Here is a 14,421-nt window from a genome sequence, read left to right as displayed (position 1 = left end):
AGGCACATACGCTGATTAGTGGTGCTGATGTCACAACATATAAAATAATTGTATTGCTGTTTGTTTATTATAAGTTCAAGTCATTGTCGAGTCTTCCACTTCAAGTCAAGTCTCAAGTAACTTGTTCTCAAGTCAAAGTCAAGTCAAGTCATTTTCATACTTTAATCAAGCAAGTCACAAGTCCTGAAAATTGTGACTCGAGTCAGACTCGAGTCAAGTCATGTGACTCGAGTCCCCCACCTCTGGGTGTTCCTAATAATCCTTTAGATGAGTGTATGCAGGTTGAAAAACATCCCGTTTCACACAGGGTTTGTAGTCCAACAAAGCACTACATTAAACAAACATCACATGAGCAATACTATTATTTTGAATGAACAATCAATCCCTGGACCAACCACACACTATGACTAGGTTGATTGTGTCGTGGTTGGGTTAAAATATTGTTAAAAATGAAAACAATATGTATGTATGTATGTATGTATGTATGTATGTATGTATGTGTGAGCAATGGTGATTTATGTAATAAAATTTTTTGTTTTAAGTCAGCATTAACTTATAACTTGCATTATATGGCAAAACGTTACCCGGAAGGTAGCGTATATATTTTGCATAAACAACAGTGAATCGTTGACAGGTCAAGATGTTATTTCAGTTAAACAAAACATTTGTAAACGCGTCTTATGAAACTGTACAACAGGGATCAACGCGAGATTGTTTAATTTCTTCACATTGGTACAAATGTTTAACAGGCAACGTTGGTTACAAACTGTAGTATTTGTGAGTTTGAGAATACCGGGCTGTGTTAGTGTGGGTGGATACTGACATCCGTAAGATGTGCTGCATTCTCATAATGACTTGAAGCAACTTGTGAAATCCGATTTTTGATTGCTGTATCGTGGTCTTGTTTGTTAAATGTTGAAGAGAGTAATGGCGATATAGTGACAATAGCCAGCGTTTATATGTAAGCGGATGAGTTTGTCGTTAAATTAAATGATGTGATATGGCTGAGCTGCGATAAGTAATGAGAACGTCGTTTCTATGGGACAGGAAGTATCAATATATTGGGTTGTCAAACGTCAACAACTATCTGAACTAGCTAGTTATGCTTAATCCATGTAAATCCGTGTATCATTCGTTCTTTTCATATTCAATTGAGATTCCAAAACGGAAAACGAAAAAATGGTTCGTTATTTCGTTATTCGTTTACGAATCTGATACCAAAAAACGAATAACGGGTCATTTTTCGTACTTTCGATTTAATGCTCAGATCAAAAATAGGGAATGAAATAACGGGCCACGGGACCGATTTAGATTTTGATATTTAATTTTCCACATCGAGAGGGGTCAGCTGAGGTGGCTTGGGCATCTGTTTCGGATGCCTCTGGAACGCCTTCCTGGGAAGGTGTTCCGGTCCCGTCCCACCGGGAAGAGACCCCGGGGAAGACCTAGGACACGCTGGAGGGACTATGTCTCCCGGCTGGCCTGGGAACGCCTCGGTGTCCCCCCGGAAGAGCTAGAGGAAGTGTCTGGGGAGAGGGAGGTCTGGGCATCCCTGCTTAGACTGCTGCCCCCGCGACCCGGCCCCGGATAAGCGGAAGAAGATGGATGGATGGATATTTAATTTGTCCGATTTGTGTGAACCGGAAGTTATTGCCTTCAAAACCATCATGGAGAGTTTCATTCACTGAATAACATGTTGAGTCTACAGTTAAAGCACTTTCATGCATGTACATAATAAGGTCATTTTAGTTTTCATAACCATATTTCAATAATGTGAACGCTAAGTTGCAATCTCAAATTTGCACTATTTTATGTTTTATATTTTTCAGAATTTTGAAGTTATCATAGTTTAATTAAGCATAAAAAGTCTGCCCTTCTGGCAATACTGGTGCAATACTTTGTCATTGTATGCAAGATTTTATTTCACCTCAAAAAGTTCAATACAACGGAGTTGAAAGCAAAGGTTTATTTGTCAAATTATTCAACTGACAAGTTGTGGGTACAGTGGCAGCTACATAATATTTTTAAATAAATCTGTATGCCTAGGTTTTTTTTTTTCTTTAAGAGCAGAGTTAACCAGGGTGCTCTCATCCAACATATGGTAAAACGTGCAACAATTAAGAGGGTATCAATTGAGGCTCTATGCAGACTGATTAGTTTGATGAAGTAAAGAACAAAGCACACTGAGACCGATCCATAATTGATTCCAACAGTGTGGAGGCCAATTAAGATTTTATATAAAAACTATAACTGCATAAAGGGCTGACTAACTTTGAATCAGCACTGTAGCAATACACAGTCTGTTTTCCTAGCTACTTAACAACACCACTGCATTTCAGTTACTGTTTTCAGACATATCTTTGGGTGACATTTATGAGGTACAACAAGGCATCTTGGAAAGGTGTATAGTCATTATTTACCACATGATTAAAAAGAAGAGAGATGTCAGGGTAGTTTTCTGCAAAGTCTTGTTCTGCATGACATCTATCCTCCTCAGATGAAAATGGGTCAGTTCCAAAAACTGACACCCAAGTTAGCGAGGATCCAAACTCTTGCTCATACATGTTTGCCACAACAGAGGCATTGGGCAGCAGCTCTTCAGAGATTTTAGCTGGACAGCCACCTGCTGCAAGTTCATTGGGTATCCCACGTCCTAAAACAAGGAAACAAATAACTAACAAAGCAATGCCATTTATGCTGTATGTGGTTGGCGTGTGAAAAAATAACTGCTTCAAAGGGTTGTACATATTCAGTTTAGCATACCTGGGATCCTGTGTGCATTCCACGATTGCACCACTCTGCCTAGTCCAATTTGGCTTAATTGACATGTCAGGTTTGAAATGCAGAATTTAGTCATATTGTCCTCCATGTTGAGGACTTCTTGGTCCAGCAGGTGTACCAGGGCCTGTTTCAATGGGTAGTTAACGCGATTGTTCACCTCGGGCCAAATCCTTTCCACTCGAAGATTCTGTTGAACACAAAACACGATTTCAGATGGAATGAAAATGTAATAGATTAGTTTGGGAAATTAATTCCAATTTTAAATGCTTTCACTCCTTATTTGTTAGAATAAAAAAAGCATTTGATTATATTAGTTGTACTGTTAGTCCGTATTACAAAAACCTCACCCTTGTTGATGTTGTTTGAAGGTATGGTGGCCTGCTAGGGTTGTGTCTATGTCTTGACAGCATCTCTTGCATGTACAAGCACATGTAAAACTCCCTGCCATGGTCGACCCTGAGTTGGTCCCACATCCCATGGTTAACCACTGCAGATCTGAGATAAAACAATGTGTACATGTGCAAAGGGCTGCACTGAACTTAACTGATCCAATAAGAAAATTACATCCAATGAAAAGAGAATATATATTGCACAGAAAATATTATGACAAAAACATTGGTTCTAAATGTATTTACTGTACCTGTAAACTTCCTCATAAATCACAAGGTTGTTTTTCACTGGCATGGTGGCATTGGCAACAATTTTGCCGCTGTAGCCATCAACTGCCACGACGTGTGTCACTCCAAACATCACAAGCTTCTCGTTTTGGTCCATGTGAATTTTATGGCCCATATATTCCGCATGATACGGGATGGGATTTAGATTACGAGCACCCTGAAGACATGTTTTATATTTTGAGCCCAGAATATTCACGAACCATTTCTACATCAAAGAAATTCTTATATGCATGCAACATCATGTACTGTAGGCCTACTTCATTCTTAGCATATAACTTGCCTGACGTCGGAATTCGTGGTATGGCTGATGAATCTCTCTGAGGATTTTCCCAACTCGACATTCTCCTGCATGCACTCCCATTGAAGACAGATATCCAGTCATGAACTTGCGGCCATAAGATGGGCCCGTCTGTTAAGAAAAATACAGTTATTCGCTACAACATTTGAAAGACGGGCAGGATATAAAATGTGAAAACCTAAAAAAAAAAACTTACTTCATATATTGATCCAACCACAGCCTTCTCCAGTTCTGTGTCCGATACATGTCTTTTTCGCTTAAGGTTGTGCTGAACACAGAATCTTCTCACACTTATTTCAGAACATCGCTGGACACCCATCTGCTGCAGCGTTGTGGAAATCTCTACATGTGTCTTGCCAGTTTCGCTCGAAAATAGTCTTTAATCTTTAATTAAATCAGCATATGGTTCCAGTGCGGCCATGGTGTCAATACGAAATTACTTAAGAAATACTGAGTCATTAACTTACAATCACTGCATAATTGATGTTTTCCAGGCCTCGTCTAACTGTTTTCCAAATTGCGGGAAACGTCCATAGACAGTATATAAAAAAAACTTGGAAACTTCCAAGTGCAACACACGAAGAAGACCGTAACTTCCGGTTCACACAAATCGAACAAATTAAATATCAAAATCGGTCCTGTGGCCCGTTTCCTAATTTCCTATTTTTGATCTGAGCATTAAATCGAAAGTACGAGAAATGACTCGTTATTCGTTTTTTGGTATCAGATTCGTAAACGAATAACGAAATAAGGAACCATTTTTTCATTTTCCGATTTTGAAATCTCAATTGAATATGAAAAGAACGAATGATACACGGATTATGCTTTATACCCAATTTGAATCAAGGTGAAGAACGATTAAATGTAACCAAAGACAAATTTAAGAGGCTTGACCTGCTGGAGGCGCCCCGTCTGCGATGTAAAGACAATATTAAATCCGCGGCTTCCACAGAAGTCAGCTGTTGTTTCCAGCGTGGAGTTAGCGTTGTAAGTACAAGTTATTTTATTTGAAGTAATTGGTTTGAATTGTGTTGCAATTACAAACGCAAACAAACAACACATTTGTACTGTTTAAGAATGTGTACCCAGACAGCAATGAGTCGGCGGACCGGAGGCGGTCCTGCAGAGACAGTAGAAGCGTCAGAATGTCATAATCGCAAACACGTTTGCCGGCTCACCGCCAGCTGCAGCCGCTTTTTAAAAGCGGCAGCCGCCTTCCTACCGCCTTCGTTCACCTTCCGTGGCAAACGCTATTTTCGAGCGATCTGCCGCTTTTATATATATATATATATATATATATTTAATATTTATAGCATGCAGTTTATCAAGAATAATGATTGAGCAAACCAGACAAATTTCCATTTGGCGTATTCATTCCACATTTTAAAGTACAGTAACATTGAAACAAGATGTGTCAGATCACTGAAATATAAATAACAGTCAGAAAAAAATATTTAAATACACACACTACAGAACATGCAGGTTTCCAATTACATTTTGGTAATAGTTTAGAGTAAAGCTCTGGAGGAGAATAGACCATTATATTGGTACTGCTGACCTGGAGCACAAGATTTACACTGTGCTGCAATAAGAACTGTGTCTCTTGTATCTGTGATAAACAAAACTTGACATATATATAAAAATACTGAGGTAAATACTGTAGTAGAACAGACCATTATAACTGTAATGCTGACCTGAGGCACAAGGATTTACAAGCTATATTTAACAATAGAATAACAGTTAAGCACTGTGACTGAATGAAAAAATCTCATGTTAAAAACAGAGTAATTAGAATATTTGGTACCAGTTAATGTGCAATATCAAGTAACAGGTATGAAATTGGATTTACAAACTATAATAGAATCATTAAGCACTGACGGAATGAAATAAGCAAATACTAAAGTTAAAATACAAAAAATACAGGGTGGATTTGGTGAGTGTAGTCTGGCACTTCTGGCTTCTTGATGTTACTGACTGCAGGATAAAGAAAGTGTTCCAGTTGTCAGTGATGCTGAGGTGTCAGTAGTCAGCCTAGGTTTAAGTGGTCTGCTGTGGGTCCCTCACAGCTGTGCAGCGCCTTTTTCCGCTTTCACGATCAGATACTCCTTTCAGGTAACGCGTAACGCACCTTCAGGGGATCCCAGAATAAAATAATAAAGTAGTCAGTCCTGGTCCCTCAAATACTAAACTATGACATTTATATCTAGGTCTACTACATGCACAGGTGGCCCCCGTGGGAATTTAACTAACAACCACAGGTGTTTGCAAGTTGTACCTGATTGCCCAGTGTGAGCAAACATCTTCAACATTGTCTCAACTTGCTTCACCTGCTCTTGTGGTGAGCCGGTGTCATCCGAAGCTACAAAATGAAAGGCATATGGTAATTCTGAAACTACATTACACACAAAAATTACAACTTAAGAAAGAGTGCATGTTCTCACCTGCTCATGCATTGCCTTCCCTCAGGGCTTGCTTCTCCTCCCTCAAGAGCTTGGTTTTCATTCTGGAGTCTCTGGAAATCTACATTAAAAAATAAAATTAATTAAAAAAACAACAACTAAAGGCACTATTTTCAATATTGTTAAAACACATTAAGACATAGGCCTAGAATATTCCTTCATAGCTGAAAAAAAGCTGTACACGAGATGCCAGGGGAGTCCAAGGGCCAATAACAAAGCAATGACTTTCTCCTATTGATAATCATTGATGTAAAAATATGTTTGAAGTAATTGCATACATTTAATGAATTGGACTTAAATGTAAAACTTAGTTTAGCGCAATGTATTACATACCTCCAGCGTTTTCACCCATATGCTGCCAGGGTAAATTTGCTGCTGGTGGTGTAAAGCTTAGTACTTGACAAGCTGGGGGAACAAAAATAACAGCTTTAATTTTTTAATTGGAGGGTTTTCTTGGTGTGTCATATGTTTGTTAGTGGTGTTATACAGGTTTTAACACCCATGGCGATCATGGCTGTAAACATAGCTGATAGTGTCTGTCATGAACATGTCATACCCAACCCCATAACACAAAGCAGTGCCCGGACTGTAAGCGGATAGGTTATTCTGACTTTTGTTATAAACAGCATAAACGCTTGAGGCACCACAGAAGTGTGGGTCGGTGAGTTAGCAGGTGTGACCAGAAGAAATACTGCCTCGATTGCGGCCGTCATTACAACGTTAGTATTACCAACTATAAAGCACACAAGTGCACGGCTAACATGTGTCCCAATTGTAACGTGGATCTGGTGGTTGAAATGAATCATCAGTGTTTCATAAAACCCTCTAAGCCCGAGGACCCAAGTGAGTGTTACATTTCTCATGATTTTGAGACGATTGCCAATCCGGTAAATGGTGTACACAGAGCAAACTTTGTGTGCGCAATAAGACATGGTGTTCAGCCGGAGATGGTTGTGTGGTTGTTTTTTTCCAAAGGTTTAGGCAACCGAAATATAATGAATACACATTTATAGCACACAATTCTAAAGGTTTTGATGGTTACATCTTGATGCAGTATCTTGTTAACGGTTAATGGTATTGGCACAACACTTATTGCTAGTGGTAGCAAGCTCATGATATTTACAGACAGCACATTCAATCAAAGATACATTGATAGTCACTGCTTCCTACCGATGAAGCTGGCAGCCTTGCCTTGTGCTATGGGTTTTAAGGATTTAAAAAAGGCTACTTTCCTTACAATTTTAACATCAAGGAGAATGACATGCTGGTCCCCAACTGGAACCACATTATTATGGTGTGAATACCATGATGACTAAACAAAAAGATGAGTATTTGCAATGGTATGCAACTGTTTCCGCAGACCCCTTTGTCATGCAGGATGAAATTAAGGCTTACTGCGTGAATGATGTGGTCATCTTGAGAGAGGGTTGTATGCGCTACAGACTCGAGTTCCTGGAGTGTGGTGGTGTTGACCCATTCCGGTCAATTAGGATTGCTTCGGCTTGCAGTCTTTTGTAACAGATTCCTCACCAAGGACACCATCGTTATCAGAAAACATTCTCAAAGAGCTCAATCCAATGGCTTGAATATGTGGCCTCTGATGAGAATATATCAATACAGCACGCCCTGAACAGGGGTGAAGTGAAAAATCTGTCCCTACTATGTTGATGGATATGCTGAAAGCGTTGGGGTGTGCACATTCTATGAATTTCTATCTGTTTCTGGCACGGTTACCCAAAGTGTCATTTTTCAGCAAGCACCAATCCGGTGACGAAGTATCAGTACTGGTTGATGCACCAACAATGGCTGACAAAGCTTGAGGCTTTAAAAGAACAACACAACATGTCGATAGTCTTTACCCATTCTGCAACAAGACAAAGACTTATCCGATTAGGCATCCAGACATAATCTTTCAAGATTTCAAACCGCTAGATACCTACTTTGGTATTGTTAGGGCTACGGTGTGTCCACTGAAAGGCCTTTATCACCATGTTTTGCCGCACAGGGTTGGCGGTTAGCTGTTCTTTCCCTTGTGTGCATTATATGCAGAGTCTGAAAACCAGGTAACTGATTGTTGAAATACCGATTCAGAAAGATCTTTAACTGGTACCTGGGTTTCTATTGAGCTGGTTAAGGCTGTTGAGAAAAGTTATCGCATTGTTAAAATATTTGAAATCTGGGATTTCACCGGGACATCAGATAATCCTTTTGCAGATTACATGAGAACATTCCGTGAGCATAAGCAGAAAGCTGGCGGCTTCCCACCATCTGTGGTTCACGATGATGCTAAAGACCGGTATATCCGTGAATATCATGAAAAGGAGAGTGTGCAGCTTGACAAGAAAAACATTGTTGTAAACAGTGCTAGGCGATCTTTGGCTAAACTGGCCATGAATAGTCTTTGGGGTAAGATGGGTGAGCGGTCTAACCTTATGAACACAATGCTAATTACAGATCCGGAGGAGTTTAGCCACTACCTTTTTTCCAGTGAAATAGAGGTTGGCTATTTCTCTTTCATCTCAGACACAGTTGCATTTTTATTGCGGCATTCACAACCGCTTATGCTAGACTTGAGTTGTATTCAATCTTTGAGAAGTTGGATAGACATGTACTCTACACAGACACTGATTCAGTGATCTTTGTCACACGCCACAGGGATTGGGTATCCCCACTGGGGCCATTCTTGGGTGACTTGACCAAGGAGTTGCCAGATGGTGACAGCATCATTCAATTTTCTAGTGGTGGGCCAAAGACATACGGTTACAAAACCGTTAAAAGTCTGACCTGTTCCAAAGCAAAAAGCATTACACTCAACAGCTACAACACAACCATTGTTAACTTCAAGTTCAAGTTCATTTATTTATATAGCACATTTAAACAGCTGCTAGACAGACCAAAGTGCTTTACAGAACAAGCATATAAAAAATAAAAGCAGCAAAACAACCCATAAACATATAGAGAACATCTAGACTAAGATTAACTTTAAAACAAAAACACAAATGTAAAATAGTAAAAACAGCCCAAGAAAAATCATCAATATGCTAAAGAGAACAGGTATGTTTTAACCAAAGACTTAAAAGCAGAGAGGTTTGGAGCTGTTCTGATCTCTAGAGGGAGGGTGTTCCACAGACGAGGCCCTGCCACCGCAAAAGCATGCTCCCCTCTACGCTTTAGTCTGACACGAGGGACTACCAGCAGCGCCTGGTCGTGGGATCTGAGAGTTCTGGACGGAATGTACGGATGAATAAGTTCAGAGAGATAAACCGGAGCTATGTTGTGTAAAGATTTGTAGACAAAGAGGAGGATTTTAAAATCTATTCTCTGCCGAACTGGTAGCCAGGGTAAAGATCTGAGGATAGGAGAGATATGATCATATTTGCGACAATTAAGGATAAGTCTGGCCTCAGCATTTTGGACTAACTGAAGATGGGAAATTTGAGAATCTGATATACCGCAATATAGTGAGTTGCAATAGTCCAGCCGACACGTGATGAAAGCATGAACCGCCATTTCCAGAGTTATTGGAGTGAGACGCTTGGAGACGCTAACACGACTGGTTGATAACTTTGTACGGGGCGAGGGTGGTGATGATGATCAAGTCCTTGCTAATTCAGACACAACTGCGAGAGAGAAAAATAATTGAAAAACCGAGTATCAATCAATCAATCAAATTTTTTTATAAAGACCTTTTTACAACAGCAGTTGTCACAAAGTGCTTTACAGAGGCATCTGGCCTTAAATCCCAAGGAGCAAACAACAGTAGTGTTGGATTTCAGTGGCTAGGAAAAACTCCCTAAGAAGAACGAATTTTAGGAAGAAACCTAGAGAGGACCCAGGCTCAGAGGGGTGACCAGTCCTCTTCTGGCTGTGCCAGGTGAGATATTAAGAGTCCAATTAGAATGATAAATACATTTCTCTGCGCTAAATCCAGAGTCTATTTGATTCTAGACTAGGTCAAAAGTATGACCAGGTGGACAGGGACAGCAACGGGCCCCCCAAACCAGGTACTCCGCAGGTTTGGACCAGGACCACATCTCCTCCTAAAATTTAAAATTGGAGGTGACTGAGAAAAGTTAGAAAGTGCATTCCTCATATCCCCCAGCACAATAATATAGCAGCATAACACCTTGGAACTGAGACGGGGGGGTCCGGCGACACTCTGGCCCTACCCGGGGTAGGCCACAGGGCCCAACAGGCAGGAAATCAATCGACCCACATTGCCAGGCATCAACCCACCGCAACCCCCCTGAAAGAGGGCAGAGTTTTGCCAGCAGCGTACAGCCCAATTGCACAAGTGCACAACAGAGAGACAACAACAAGCCAGTGACTCTTCCCCCGAAAGGCATTGGAGGGAGGGCATCCCAGTGGTGATGAGAGCCCACCTGGCAAGACAGCAAGGGTGGACAGTATCAAGCCTACTGGTCACCTACACACCCCCGGGCCAGGCTACACCTAATTATAAACGGTGCTGTAGAGATGAGTTTTTAGTAGACACTTGAAAGTTTGCATTGAGTTTGCATTTCTATCCTTAATTGGCAGATCATTCCACAGTAGTGGAGCTCTATGAGAAAAGGCCCTGCTGCCAGCTGTTTAGAAATTCTAGGTACAATTAAAAGGCCTGCATCTTGCGATCTTAGGTTAAGTGTAGGTATGTATGGCTGGATCATTTCAGCAAGGTAAGTAGGAGCAAGTCCATGTATTGATTTATAGGTTAAGAGTAAAACCTTAAAATCAGCCCTAACCCTAACAGGCAGCCAGTGTAAGAACGCTAGGACAGGAGTAATGTGTTAAAAAAAAATCTAGTTAGGATTCTAGCAGCTGTGTGCAGCACTAATTGAAGTTTATTTATTAATTTGTCTGGATAACCAGAGAGAAGAGTAATCTAGTCTAGAAGTAACAAAAGCATGGATTCATTTTTCTGCATCAGTTTTTGATAGAAAGTTTAACATTTTTGCAATGTTTCGAAGATGGAAATAAGCAACTCTTGAGACAGATTTTATATGTTCTTCAAAGGAGAGGTCAGGGTCAAGGGTAACGCCAAGGTTTTTTACCGTTTTTTGGGATACGACCATGCACCCGTCGGGGTTCACAGTGAGATCTGCTAACAACACTCTTTGTTTCTTGGGTTCTAAAACGAACATGTTTGTTTTCCTTGAGTTTAAGAGCAAGAAATTCTCTGTCATCCATCCATCCATCCATCATCTTCCGCTTATCCGGGGCCGGGTCGCGGGGGCAGCAGTCTAAGCAGGGATGCCCAGACTTCCCTCTCCCCAGACACTTCCTCTAGCTCTTCCGGGGGGACACCGAGGCGTTCCCAGGCCAGCCGGGAGACATAGTCCCTCCAGCGTGTCCTAGGTCTTCCCCGGGGTCTCCTCCCGGTGGGACGGGACCGGAACACCTTCCCAGGAAGGGAAACAGATGCCCAAGCTACCTCAGCTGACCCCTTAGATGTGGAGGAGCAGCGGCTGTACTCTGAGCTCCTCCAGGGTGACCGAGCTTCTCACCCTATCTCTAAGGGATCGCCTGGCCACCCTGCGGAGAAAGCTGATTTCGGCCGCCTGTATCCGGGATCTTGTCCTTTCGGTCATGACCCAAAGCTCATGACCATAGGTGAGAGTAGGAACATAGATTGACTGGTAAATCGAGAGCTTCGCCTTGCGGCTCAGCTCTTTCTTCACCACGACAGACCGATACATAGACTGCATTACTGCAGAAGCTGCACCGATCCGTCTGTCAATCTCCGGTTCCATCCTTCCCTCACTCGTGAACAAGACCGCTAGATACTTAAACTCCTCCACTTGAGGCAGGCACTCTCCACCAACCTGAAGTGGGCAAGCCACCCTTTTCCGACTGAGGACCATGGCCTCGGATGGCAACTTCCTAATATCTGAAACGCATGCTTCCAAAGTAGCTAATTTAAGGGCTTCTCCATGCTTCATTGAAATATATAACTGTGTGTAATCAGCGTAACAGTGAAAGTTTACATTGTGATTTCGGATTATATCGCCCAGAGGGAGCATATATAGTGAGAACAATAATGGGCCCAGAACCGAGCCTTGAGGAACACCAAAGCATACCTTTGACTTGTCAGAGGATATGCCATCCACACTAACAAACTGATATCTTTCAGATAAATAAGATTTAAACCAGTCTAGAACATGTCCACATAGCCCAATATGGGTTTCCAGTCTCTCTAAGAGAAGGGAGTGATCAATAGTGTCAAAAGCCGCACTAAGATCAAGAAGCAACAGCACGGATGCGGAAACCTTTGTCCGAGTCCATTAGAAGGTAATTTGTTACCTTCACGTGTGCAGTCTCAGTACTATGATGGAATCTGAAACCGGACTGGAGTATTTCATAAATGTTATTTGTCTTTAGGAAGGCATTCAGTTGTTAGGAAACACATTTTTCTAAGATTTATGAGAGGAACGGGAGGTTCGTTATAGTAATTTTCTGTATTGTAGTGTACTGTCTATCCAGGCTAGTCTAAATACTGTTGAAGTCTAACACTTCCCCGAGTTGGTTTGTTGGAAAGGAGAATAAAACACCAGGAGTCAGGTCAATTACCGTATCGTATATCCATTTATTACAGAAGCTTCTGGAGACACGTGTCGCCGCACAATGTCTAAGGATCAACATTCAACAGATCATTTTATACTTCTACTACGCCCAAAAGATAGAGTCGTTAAATTCACAAAGCAAGTGTGCTATTGGTCCAGTTCCAGTTCTATTCCTTATAAGGATAAACGCAAACATCTTCTTGTCCCCTTCTGGTTTCTGTCTCGCCTGTCAGACTATGTGTGTGTGTCTCTAACCTGTGTCCTGTTTCTCAAAAGACAGACATACTAAATCTTTCTCTCCCCGGCAACCGCTTGAACAGGGTTTCCTATTCTCCTACTTGCTCCTTCAGTTTCGGCTCATACTACAAACGTTTAATATTTTGTTTCATTGGTTACAACAGCTTATAACAGTTCACTAACTTATACAATCAATACATCTACATTGGTTACAACAGCTTACAACAGTTCACTAACTCATACAATCACTACATCTACAATTCCCCCTTTTGATCTCTCCCCAGGGAGATCACCCCTATTCGCCAAGGAATGAAGACCCGATGCCAACCTGGGAAACCTGTAACAACACAGAACACACATATCATTATTCCACCAATTCCCATATACCATTTAATTCTACTATCATCTCCCCAGACCTTTCTCTGTAACCCTGTCATCTTGGTACGAGTGGTAGCCACTCGGTGTCCTATACCCCCTTTTGTTACAGTATTCTTCAGTTCCTTCCCCTAAGAGTCTATTCCCCTGACGCCGTCCTCTGTCTCCTTCACTCGCTCATGGTCCCGCCGTGTCCTGGGATCCGCTCCTGGCACCGGTCCGGCTGGTGTTGGTCCTTCTTCCGTCCACGCTGGGGAAAGCTCCTCCTTCCCGGTTTGGATGAGGTCCGTTAACGACCTTCCTGGCTCCTGCGCTGGTGTACACTGGCTCCAATGGTACCACGTCTCTCCTTTGTCCCTCAGGCGGACCGCAGGACTCGTTCTTTCCACCACCTGATGAGGACCCGTCCACCTTGGCTCCGACCACTTTCGCTTGATGACCTTCAGCAACACCCACTCCGCCTGGGGCAGGTTCTGGTCCAGCGGGTGCAGGTCCCTCCTATTGGTGAATTCTGAAACGAGAGCTCGCAATTCATCAAAATACACTTTATGGTCTTTGGGCCACTTTTCCCCTTCCGGGACCGCAGGCCCCGCGGCTGGTCCTGGAAACTGCCCCCCCGTCAACAGCTCGTATGGGTTGAACCCAGTGGTCTGATTTAACGAGCATCGAATCGTCATGAGTGCCAGTGGCAGTGCATCTACCCAGTTCAATTTAGTCTGTGCACATATCTTAGCCAACTTGTTTTTTAAGTTTTGGTTCATCCTTTCTACCTTTCCCTGGGACTGTGGATGGTACACAGTGCCAAAAGCATGTTTTAGGCCCAATAAGCTCTCTACCTTCTGTAAATCACTGTTCTTAAAGTGAGTCCCATTGTCTGACCTGATTTTCTCTGGGAAGCCGTGTCTGGGAATGTACTGGTTCATTAAACACTTGATCACTGTCTGACTGTCCTCCCTTCTTGCCGGCTTCTGGCCACCCTGTGAACATGTCCACACACACTAACATGTAGCGGCACCCACGTACTGTTTCCCCCA

General features: G+C 42.1%; 2 protein-coding genes across 8 annotated transcripts in view; one reads left to right on the top strand and one right to left on the bottom strand.

Moving 5' to 3' along the window:
- The window catches only part of LOC105031116 (protein kinase C-binding protein NELL1), a 781,285-nt gene that overhangs the window by 717,937 nt on the left and 48,927 nt on the right, over positions 1-14,421 (top strand). The gene's annotated exons all lie outside the window — the stretch shown is intronic.
- Positions 2,086-3,975, bottom strand: LOC114840694. Of its 2 annotated transcripts, XM_034296588.1 has the most exons (6): positions 3,953-3,975; positions 3,716-3,867; positions 3,422-3,615; positions 3,129-3,276; positions 2,764-2,968; positions 2,086-2,653 (listed from the first exon to the last, which is right to left on the bottom strand). In XM_034296588.1, exons 2-6 carry the CDS (start codon positions 3,797-3,799, stop codon positions 2,349-2,351), a joined length of 936 nt encoding a protein of 311 aa, XP_034152479.1. In that variant the 5' UTR covers positions 3,800-3,867; positions 3,953-3,975; the 3' UTR covers positions 2,086-2,348. The 2 variants fall into 2 exon arrangements, with proteins under 2 accessions (XP_034152479.1, XP_028980558.1); XM_029124725.2 differs by lacking the exon at positions 3,953-3,975 and having other exon boundaries at positions 3,739-3,939.

This window comes from Esox lucius, chromosome 2, assembly GCF_011004845.1.
Source record: "Esox lucius isolate fEsoLuc1 chromosome 2, fEsoLuc1.pri, whole genome shotgun sequence".
NCBI lineage: Eukaryota > Metazoa > Chordata > Actinopteri > Esociformes > Esocidae > Esox > Esox lucius.
Note: the sequence above shows the minus strand (reverse complement) of the source record. Positions and strands in the feature narration are given on the sequence as shown.

Excerpts from the sequence above, each read along its gene's own strand:
- LOC114840694 (XM_029124725.2), bottom strand. The coding sequence starts at position 3,840 with ATGACTGGATATCTGTCTTCAATGGGAGTGCATGCAGGAGAATGTCGA. Across the intron at positions 3,616-3,738 it reads ACCACGAATTCCGACGTCAG|GGTGCTCGTAATCTAAATCC; the intron begins GCAAGTTATATG and ends ACATGTCTTCAG. Across the intron at positions 2,654-2,763 it reads GAATGCACACAGGATCCCAG|GACGTGGGATACCCAATGAA; the intron begins GTATGCTAAACT and ends TCCTTGTTTTAG.